At 43.4% G+C, this 10989-nt stretch overlaps 1 protein-coding gene across 2 annotated transcripts in view; it reads left to right on the top strand.

Moving 5' to 3' along the window:
• The window catches only part of Sec63 (SEC63 homolog, protein translocation regulator), a 68393-nt gene extending 57638 nt beyond the window's left edge, over positions 1 to 10755 (top strand). For both annotated transcript variants that reach the window (XM_032888245.1, XM_032888246.1), the window contains exons 19-21: positions 6654 to 6752; positions 8260 to 8364; positions 9267 to 10755. In XM_032888245.1, the coding sequence (XP_032744136.1) occupies positions 6654 to 6752; positions 8260 to 8364; positions 9267 to 9410 (348 nt within the window). In that variant the 3' untranslated portion in view covers positions 9411 to 10755. The remainder of the gene's footprint in view (positions 1 to 6653; positions 6753 to 8259; positions 8365 to 9266) is intronic.
• Positions 10756 to 10989: the final 234 nt, after the last annotated feature.

The following is a 10989-nucleotide window of genomic DNA, read 5'->3' on the forward strand; positions in this document are numbered from 1 at the left end:
TTTGTACAGGGCGATAAGAATGGATCGATCTGTATTTTTGTACATGCTGACCTCCAGTTGAACCAGCACCATTTGCTGAAAATGCTATCTTTTTTCCATTGGATGGTTTTGGCTCCTTTGTCAAAAATCAAATGACCATAGGTGTGTGGGTTCATTTCTGGGTCTTCAATTCTATTCCACTGGTCTATCTGTCTGTCTTTGTACCAATACCATGCAGTTTTTTTATCACTATTGCTCTTTAATACTGCTTGAGTTCAGGGCTAGTGATTCCCCCAGAAGTCTTTTTATTGTTGAGGATAGTTGTAGCTATCCTGGGGTTTTTGTTATTCCAGATGAATTTGCAAATTGTTCTGTCTAACTCTATGAAGAATTGGGTTGGGATTTTGATGAGGATTGCACTGAATCTGTAGATCGCTTTTGGTAAAATGGCCATTTTTACTATAATTAATCCTGCCAATCCATGAGCATGGGAGATCTTTCCATCTTCTGTGAGGTCTTCTTCAATTTCTATCTTCAGAGGCTTGACGTTCGTTCTTTTTTTTCTTTTCTTTTCTTTTTTTCGGAGCTGGGGACTGAACCCAGGGCCTTGGACTTGCTAGGCAAGCACTCTACCACAAGCTAAATCCCCAACCCCTTGAAGTTCTTATCATACAGATCTTTCACTTTCTTGATTAAAGTCACACTGAGGTATTTTATATTATTTGGGACTATATTATTATTATATTATGAAGGGTGTCATTTCCCTAATTTCTTTCTCAGCTTTTTTCTCTTTTGTGTAGAGGAAGGCTATTGATTTATTTGAGTTAATTTTATACCTAGCCACTTTACTGAAGGTGTTTATCAGGTTTAGTAGTTCTCTGGTGGAACTTTTGGGATCACTTAAATATACAATCATATCATCTGCAAATAGTGATATTTTGACTTCTTTTTCAATCTGTATCCCCTTGATCTCCTTTTGTTGTCTGATTGCTCTGGCTAGAACTTCAAGAACTATATTGAATAAGTAGGGAGAGAGTGGGCAGCCTTGTCTAGTCCCTGATTTTAGTGGGATTGCTTCAAGTTTCTCTCCATTTAGTTTAATATTAGCTACTGGTTTGCTGTATGTGGCTTTTACTATGTTTAAGTACGGGCCTTGAATTCCCGTTCTTTCCAGGACTTTTATCAAGAATAGGTGTTGAATTTTGTCAAATGCTTTCTCAGCATTTAAAGAAATGATCATGTGGTTTTTAACTTTCACTATGTTTATATAGTGGATTACGTTGATGGTTTTCCGTATATTAAACCATCCCTGCATCCCTGGAATGAAGCCTACTTGAACATGGTGGATGATTGTTTTGATATGCTCTTGGATTCGGTTTGCAAGAATTTTATTGAGTATCTTTGTGTTGATATTCATCAGGGAAATTGGTCTGAAGTTCTCTTTCTTTGTTGGGTCTTTGTGTGGTTTAGGTATAAGAGTAATTGTGGCTTCATAGAAGAAATTTGGTAGCACTCCATCTGTTTCAATTTCTTGGAATAGTTTGGATAGTATTGGTATGAGGTCTTCTACGAAGGTCTGATAGAATTCTGCACTGAACCCATCTGAACCTGGACTCTTTTTGGTTGGAAGACTTTTAATGACTGCTTCTATTTCCTTAGGAGTTATGGGGTTGTTTAAATGGTTTATTTGTTCCTGATTTAACTTCGGTACCTGGTATCTGTCTAGGAAATTGTCCATTTCTTCCAGATTTTCAAGTTTTATTGAATATAGGCTTTTGTAGTAGGATCTGATGATTTTTTGAATTTCCTCTGGTTCTATTGTTACATCTCCCTTTTCATTTCTGATTTTGTTAATTTGGACACACTCTCTGTCCTCTGGGTAGTCTGGCTAAGGGTTTATCTATCTTGTTGATTTTTTCAAAGAACCAATAGAGAGACCTCTTAACAAGGCTCTAATGACCGCTGGCTGGAGGGGAACCTGTTTCATGGACACCATGAAGTTTAGGCGAAACGTGTTTATGAGTCCATTGGACACCTTTGAGATCGTCTAGCAGTGGGCACTCATCAAACTTAGGGATGGCCTCTGCCTGTGTGTGAAGAGCAGTTGGGGGTGTGGTACCCACATGTGGCATCCGAGCAGGATTTTACAAGGGGCGAGTCCCCATCACTAGTCTCTTAGGTCAGTTTAGTTACGGTCTCATAGGGTTTTATTTATTTTCTCTCCCTGTCCTGAACTCTGTGATCTATATATACATGTTTTTAATCAGTCTCCAGAATACTGGCTAGTCTCTGACTTCCCCGGGGCACAAAAACTGTTCCATTGTCTGACCCTATCATCTGAGGAAGCCCATACCTTGGCAGTTTGTCCTCTAAGAGCTTCTTTGTCACTCTGAATGTAGTGTCATGTTTAGTGGGGGAAGCCCCAGTCCAACTTGGAAAAGATATCTATAAACATCAGTAAATATTGATATCTAAATTTTTCTGACTTTACCTCTATGAAGTCTGTCTCTTGGTAGACTGGGCTTTGTGTCTCTGAACCTCTTACCAGGTCTCATCTCATTAGTCACCGCTCTGAACTGGCAGGCTTTACAGTTCTTGACAGTCTCAGCTGTCTTTGACTTGGCATCTCTGACCCTGACATCAAATCCCCCATTCTCCAGATGCCCGTGTGGGAGGAACCGTGGATCTTCTGAAGCACGTGTGGTACCTTTTCTTCTGGCACAGTGGATTTGTAGTCTGTTGGGTTTTTAAAAATTATCTTTTATTATATTGAGACATAGGCAAATTCCTAAGCCTGGTTATGTCATCTTTTGAATACTTAGGGTGGCCAGGGAAGTCAGGAGCAAGAGAGGTCTGATGTCTAGGGCAGTATGTACGGCTGCTTAATTTGCCCTATTGTTGCCGTCTAAAACTGGATTTTTCCTTCTCTGGTGTCTCATAGCTGGCTTTTTGGCCCCCACAGAGCCCTTAGTAGGAAGAGGAAGTCCTCTTGAATTTTGATAGTTTTTCCTCTGCCAGCAGAAGGCCTCTTTCCCTATAAGTAGCCCCATGGACATGAGCACACATGGTTGCTCAGTGAGTTCCTCTGCTGGCCTCTGCCTGTGCTGCAGACGACCTGCAGGGGCTCTTAGTAATGATCTCAGGTGGGTGGTGGAGGAAGAGGGCTGTCTCTTTGAGGGTTGTCTGGGAAGGGGGAGTTCTAAATTCTCCAGTGAAAAAGGCCAGTAGTGATGCGGTTGGTCCTTGATGACCGAGCAGCCCAGTGCACACAGGGCAGGATGGCAGACTCGGGCTTGCAAGGCCAGTCTTTTCATCTTTGGGCAGAGCCTGCAAGAATTTAGTCTGAAGCCCAGAGGGTTCAGAGGTTGCCTGCCACCCTAACATGGCATGGCGTCTTGTTTACTCTCGCTCTGCTTAGCTGACCGCACTGGGTGCTGTAAGTCAAGGCGCGTGGGAGGGATGGTTGTTGGCTCTCCGTCGTCTGAGTGCGGCAGGATGGTGTCAGCAGAGACCTTCCAACTCAGAGACCACATCTGTTCAGAGTGAACACTTCCTTCTCCTGGCAGGAAGGGTAGCCACTCACTGAACAAAATGAGTGACCAGGAGTCTGTTCTGTACTCCAGGGAGGGGAGACATCTGCCCACTTGGGGTCTCTCCTGCCCAGTCTGTCCTCGCTTGGAGTCCTGCCCTCTGGGAACTCACCTCCTGTTCAGGGAGACCTCGGTTAGGGCCCAGGAGGTCCTAGTCTCAGAGCTTTCTAGAGGCCGAGGACACTTCCTGCCCCTGCCTGTGTTCGGCTGAGTTGCCAGCTTGCAGCCGGCCACCCCAACCAAGCCAGTGGGCCGCCAGGGGCAGACCAGCAGGAAGCACCAGGGAGGGCCCTGCAGGCAGCACTGGAAGGGGCAGAGAGCTCTCCCCACATGCTACCCGGGGATGCACCACAGCGCCAGATTTGCCTGCCTCTGCCTCCCTATTGGGATTAAAGGATGGTTTTGTAGGTAAGCTATAGTGTAAACAAGGTTTACTTGAGCACAACCTCACTCATGCTCTTCATGCTGCAACTGCGGTCCGAACAGCTGCCAACGTCTCCATTAGTACTGCCTGTGAGAATGGTGGGTTTGTGTGGACTCTGTTTGTATAGGAAACAAACACACGTGTTGCAGGATGTGTGATCACACTGTAGACTGGAGAGATTGTGTTATTTACTGTGAAAACCTGTGTCTAGCTGTAGTGTGGGTCACCACTTAGCACACACCTTTAGTCCCTCTGTCTGGAATACCGCATGCCCTTAGTACCTATCTCTGCTCTCAGACACCGAAGGGGAAGTTATAGAAGAAACCAGAAAGATTTGACAGAATAGTTTATCCCAGCTTTCACGAGAAGAGGTGACTTAAGAGAAAGCAGTGCAGAGAATAAACTGCCTGGGACAGGTGTGCAGAGACGGTGCAGAGAGAGAACGAGCCAGGGGATGAGGAGCCAGAAGACTTGAACAGATTGCTGGAGTCAGTGAGGCCCAGCAGGGCAAGTCAGTCAGGGCCAAGAAGGGAGGGAGGGGCTTGGAAGAGGGGAGGGAGGGGCTTCTGTGATCAAGATGTAAAGTGAATGAAAAAACAACTCAAGGCAGTGGGGGAGAAGCCAGATTGAATCAGTCAGCTTGGAGAGGAGTTTTGAACCAGAGCAGCCGAGCTGTTCAGCCAGCAGGAGATCAGAAACTAATTCTCTGATGGGGAGAACTAGCAGCAAGTCTCAGAGGCTGGAAACACTCCAGGTCTAGAAGCTTCCAGGAGTAGGTCTAGGTTATCAGAGGCAGTAGCCTCCAAGACAACAATCCTGGCAAATAAAAGATACACACACACACACACACACACACACACACACACACACACACACACACACACACACACACACACACTCACTCTTTCTCTGTCTCACACACACACACACTCTCTCTTACACACACACACACACTCTTGCACTCTCTCTCTCATACACTCTCTCTCTCTCACACACACACACACACACACCACCCTCTCTCTTTCTCTCACACTCTCTCTCTCACACACACCACATACACAACACACACACATGCACACACCCTCTCTGTGTCTCTTACACACACACACACACACACACACACACACACACAGGCAGTCACTGCTGCTTTCCTCACTGCACATGTGTGATTTACTTATCAGCCTTACGCATGCTCAGTGCTTTGTAGCCTATTGCACTTAACAGAAGAGCTCTTTGTTGAGTTGAAGTAGCGTTGTTAAAAGGATACACAAATAACGGAAAAGACAGGACCAGTGCAGATGGTCAGGAAATACGGGAAGCTCCCACCAACCTGAGATTCAGTATGACGGACGGAGAGGACTGAGTCCACATGTCCTGACCCACACACATGTGTCACACATGTAAACACACACAAATATACACACAAAACCCACAAACATTTAAAAATGAAAAGATAGCCAAGCAAAAATGTTACTAAGCAACCTTTTAAGGGTAAAATAAATGGAAATAACTGGAAAAGGTATTGATAGGGGTTTAAATATTTTCAAAGAAATGATTTCAATGGAATTTTCCTTTTTTCTTTTTTTTAAGTGTTGGAAAATTGAGAGTTTCAGATAGTGCTGTTTTGACTAGTGTATATTTAGCACATCCTGGAGTTTATTTTTAGCTTCCAGCATTTTCTTTAAACCACTTAAGCAGGTATCCTCCTCACTCGGTCCTTCAAACCGATCTAAGCAGCTGCCAGCATGGTTGACTCTTGGAGATGCAGCAAGTGATGGCTGCTGGCACACGGAGGCTCCTGCTTATTAATACAATCATTGCCTGCCTTTTGTTCGATCATTTCTAATTCCCAGCTCATTGTGCATTCTACGGCAGCTTCCTAATGAGTTTTTTGTTGTTCTGATCTTTCTGAAGTTCAGCTAGAAATGCTGAGCTTTCTAAAACAGTAATGTGCAATTAAAGAGAGAGGGGGAGAGAGAGAAGCTCTTAGAATCTCAGGTGCTCTCCTTTAAGACACTGCCAGGCAGTTGGTGTTCCAGGCTTTAATCCCAGCACTAAGAAGGCAGCGGCAGGCGGATCTCTGGGTTTGAGGCCAGCCTGGTCTACTGGGAGTTCCAGGACAGCCAGGACTACACAGAGAAACCCTGGCTCAAGGAAGGAAGGAAGGACAGATAGACAGAAGGACAGACAGATGACAGACAAAATGTTTAATGTATCATACTGCCCAAGTCCCTTTCACGTACACATTATGATGGTAATAGTTTGTTTTCCTTTTTTAGAACACCTTTGTATTTTAAAGTAAATTGCGGATTTTTAAGATTGAGATATATTAGTAGTCTTTTTTTTTTTCTTTTCTTTTCTTTCGGAGCTGGGGACCGAACCCAGGGCCTTGCGCTTGCTAGGCAAGCGCTCTACCACTGAGCTAAATCCCCAACCCCGTATTAGTAGTCTTTATGGAGTTGTTGAAACTCCAACAGATATTTATAAAGTCACTTGGGGGAGTAATGAATGTATCTTGCAGTGGTTATGTACATTTTGTCCAATTGTTCCAGGCACTATATCAGTGCTAAGGATGTAATAAGGGTAACATCTCCAAATAAAATCAAATTAAAATTGTTTTTCCAGTCCTTTTTGATAACTCACTCTTTTTTTCTTTGCAGGAAAAACAAGAGTGGTGGTGGCTTTACATTGCAGATAAGAAAGAACAAACATTAATATCTATGCCGTATCATGTGTGCACACTGAAGGACACAGAAGAGGTGACTAGCCAACAATACGTGTTTTAGTATCTTAACCTTGATGATGTTTTGTTAAAAGTTTAATAATTGGGCTTATTATATTTTCTTTGTTTTTGTTGGGGCCAGCCTGTACTAGTTCTAGGGCACATGATGGCCTCTCCAGACACCTGCATTATGTGTACACACACACACACACACACACACACACACACACACACACACACACACACACCTAATTTAGAATGAAAATAGATTTTTTTTTTTACTTTAAGGAAGGGAGAATTAATCTCATAAGGTTCATCCATGTTTGACAATTAGTTCTTTACTCTTACTTTCATGGCAAGGTTAAGACATGGAAGTGACTTGTTCCAAATAGCAAGTCAGGAAGAAGAGAGACTTGATAAGAAATTTAATACTTTTTTGGGCTTGTTTTCTGTAATTTATACTTTATTTTTCTGCTGTGGATAGGTATTAGGGTAGTTAAAGGCCTTATTAAAACTAATAAACCATTTATTGATATATAGTGGAGTAATAATCTTTAATTCTTTTAAAATTTGTTCTTATATTGTTTCATATATGAATATAGTGAATTTAAATTTTTTTTAATCTGTTCGTTCCTCTGATTTCTTCCCTTGCCCTTTGAAGCCCCTTTTCCGAACAGCTGTGTGTGTGTGTGTGTGTGTGTGTGTGTGTGTGTGTGTGTGTGTGTGTGTGTGTGTGTGTGTGTGTGCGTCCCTACTGAGTTTCATTAGGATGCTTGCATGAGGGTGGGTGAAAAGCTATTTACTGGAAAGTGGGCGCCATCATCCCCCAGCAGCTGTTGCCTGCCGACAACAGTCCCTGGAGTGGAGTTGTGGGTCTTGTTTTCCTCCAGGCTCACCCACAAGCTCCCCACTGCTGTAGGGAGTTGAGAGTTCAGTGGCCCTGTCACGTCCTCCAGACTTCTTTCTGCAGCAGGTCCCCACTCCACCTCCTGCATTCTTTCTTGTCCCTTCCTTCCTGAGTCTTGGAGGGTTCTTTTTGGATTTTTTTTTTCTTTTCTTTTTTTTTTCGGAGCTGGGGACCGAACCCAGGGCCTTGTGCTTGCTAGGCAAGTGCTCTACCACTGAGCTAAATCCCCAACCCCTCTTTTTGGATTTTTAAGGCATAGATTATTTATTCTGGAAATAAGAGAATTTGGCAAAAATTACTTTTTTTCTAGCCCAGTCTATTAATTCAGCATTTCATTTATTCATACTTTCATTCTTTATTTCATTTCTTTTTAGTTTTAAGGTGGCAGCATAGAACTTGATTATTTTAATATGCATTCTTAAGTTGTGTGCATAGAAATGAACCCCAGTAGTTGTACTTAATTTGATTTCCTTTTTGTTTCGAGTCTATAATAGATGAGTTAGAGCTCACATGTTGTCTGTTATGATGAGAGTTTGTGTAAATCATCTGCTCAGTCCTCTGAGGAAGGAGCTCTAAAGGCATTCTCTTGATTCTTGTATGCAATCCAGGGTTTAAGTGTTGACTTTGCTCTTCATAGGTAGAGCTGAAGTTCCCTGCACCCGGCAGGCCTGGGAATCACCAGTACACAGTGTTTCTGCGGTCGGACTCCTACATGGGCCTGGACCAGACTAAACCACTGAAGGTGAGACTGACAGACAAGGGAGCACACACACTGAGGTGCGGGCCGCGGGCTTGAACACGTGGCTGAGGAGGAGGCTATGGAGACATGAGCAGTGACGGAAGGAGAACGGTCATCTCCCACGCTTTCAGTAATGCTTAGATTTAAGGAGCCAAAGCTTGGACTAAATTGCTTTGGTGGTCGTTTTAATGAGCTGTAACGTGGTGCATCTCAGGGCTTTAAAAGGCTGGTGGGTGTCAGGTGGGGCAGGACTCACATCTTCCCATAGACTTTATTGGAGTGTTTGTTGATTTCTGAAATGAAGGTTTTTGTTTTGTTTTGTTTTGTTTCTTGTTTATTAACCACCTTAAAACATGAACTTTGTGCGTGGTTCGACACACACTCTTTGAGTGTTCATTTCCCTTCATACAAGTTGTCCTCTTATATCAGTGAGATTGAGCTAAGCCACTGTGACGCTGTTCACAGCTAAGGATCCAGTAAGGGTCAGTCTGTTTGTCCCTCTGACAGCTCCGTATTTCTTGTATTGGCCATAGGATTTTCCTTCACAGAAATCTTTGGAAGGTGTACTTGAAATTTTCTTCTTCAGCCACAGACTTCTGATAAGAGAGCCCTCACTCAGTGTCGCCGCATGGGCATGGCGGTGGTTAGTTGTGCCGTAGCCATACTGTGTTAAATGGCTCAGCTTCTATGGGGCCAGTGCCGAGCTGGAGCAGAGGTGGACTTACACGTCTAAGTGGATGTAGCATTTTCATTTGCAGAACTAAGAGGCTTTGTAATGAATGTGCTGAATTAGGGTTGCAGCCACAAACTCCACTTCCTGTGACTGACAGGGTCAAAGAAAAGCTTTACTAGATTTGACACCACTCCTCTCCACACCTCTGACACACACGTGTGATTGTTTGCAGTTGGAAGTTCACGAGGCCAAGCCCGTGCCAGAGAACCACCCACAGTGGGACACAGCAATAGAAGGTGACGAAGACCAGGAAGACAGTGAAGGATTTGAAGACAGCTTTGAGGAAGAGGAGGAGGAAGAGGAGGGTGGTGACTAAGCCGTGTGAGTGGACCACAGCGTTTGCACGTCCTGCAAACATCTGCTGCTTTGTAAGTGACGATCAAGCAGAAGCAGCGGAGAACTGGTGGGGAGGGAAGTGTTGGTGTCTTTACTGGAGACGGATGCAAAAAATAGGCCATCGGTGCCATGGTACAATCTGAAAGGGGTTTTTAAAGCCTTTCTTCAGGTGTGGGGTGGTGCGTTGATCTCACTACAAATGATAATAAATCTTTGATGTTACAACTGTCGGAAGTGTGGGCTGTGCGTTACCTGGTGGATCATGCTCGCAGTAAGTCAAGGTGCACGAGGACTCTCTCTCTCCTTGTTGAGCTTTAGTTTTAGTAAACATTAAATATGATAAACATCACAAATATGTTTTAAGTAATGTCTGCTCAAGTTTCTAATCTGTTAGACGCTCATGTTCATTTATCAATACTTTACAAGTGCTAAGATTGTAACAGTTCATGTGAGCTGAAACCTTAATTTTCATCTATCTTGGCCATCACTTAGCATTCTCTCACATTCCACATAATACAGAGGGCTATATTTTAGAATTTTCCGTTCTTAATTGCCCAGAGTTAGCAGACATTATAGACGTGGCTTTGGGTGGCTTTCAGACAGCCTCTGACAGCCTCCGGTTCTGTCAGTGCAGGATCTAGGTCATCCGATAGGCTTCAGGGCCAGAGGTGATTGTGGGACCACAAGTTCTCTGATGTTTGCTTTGTGTCATCAACCTTTTGGAAAAGGTTCACTATAAAAGCTGAATACATTCGTAGCTCTTAATCTACCTGACTCTGTCAGCAGCCTTTTAAAGGCAGTAAACAGCATACAAAGGAGGCAGGTTTATACTCATTTGGACTCCTGTCAATAAAATAGAACTTTGACTCATTTTATGTTTGTAATCGTGTGTGTCTTTTTACTCCTAGAGAAAGGGCATAAATAGGATACTGTTTTATTTTTCAACTCAAAGTTTAATATTGTACCTCACTGTGGAAGTGACTGCTATCTCTGTATACTCTTGGAAAACCCAGGAGCAAAAACTCTTTTTCTCTCATTTAGTACAACCTAAAAGGGCAGTGCTCAACATAGGGTAGAAATGTGTGTGTGTGGTTAGTCACTGAGGTCAGAGGAATATTTTTATTACTAGACATAGAGGACACACAAGTCTACAATACTATAAGACTGATCGCAATAATCCTATCAAACTCCATAGGCCAAAGTACTGTTGCAATACTAACTTACGACCTTGTTTATTTAAAAGGTTGCTACTCTTCCTGCAGAATTATCACTGGTATTTTGTTACTACAGTAGTTGGAAATAAAATTTGAAAATTACCAAAAATATGAATTTTTTGTTGTTGTTCTAAATTTAAGATGTAACACTTAATAGTTGTTTTCATTGAACCTTGCTCCCTGAGTGAGTGAGACCTTCCCTTCCTCTGCAGGCACGAGCGTGCGGGTTTGCCTTCAGATCAGGTCCTACTGGGAAGCTCCAGGGTTGGCTGTAGCCGCTAGACATGCAAATGTGAGGGAGTGAGTCAGCTTGAGTCAGGTGAGGGGAAGACAGTGAGCAGAAAC

Source organism: Rattus rattus, chromosome 18 (assembly GCF_011064425.1).
Source record: "Rattus rattus isolate New Zealand chromosome 18, Rrattus_CSIRO_v1, whole genome shotgun sequence".
In the NCBI taxonomy this organism is placed as follows: domain Eukaryota; kingdom Metazoa; phylum Chordata; class Mammalia; order Rodentia; family Muridae; genus Rattus; species Rattus rattus.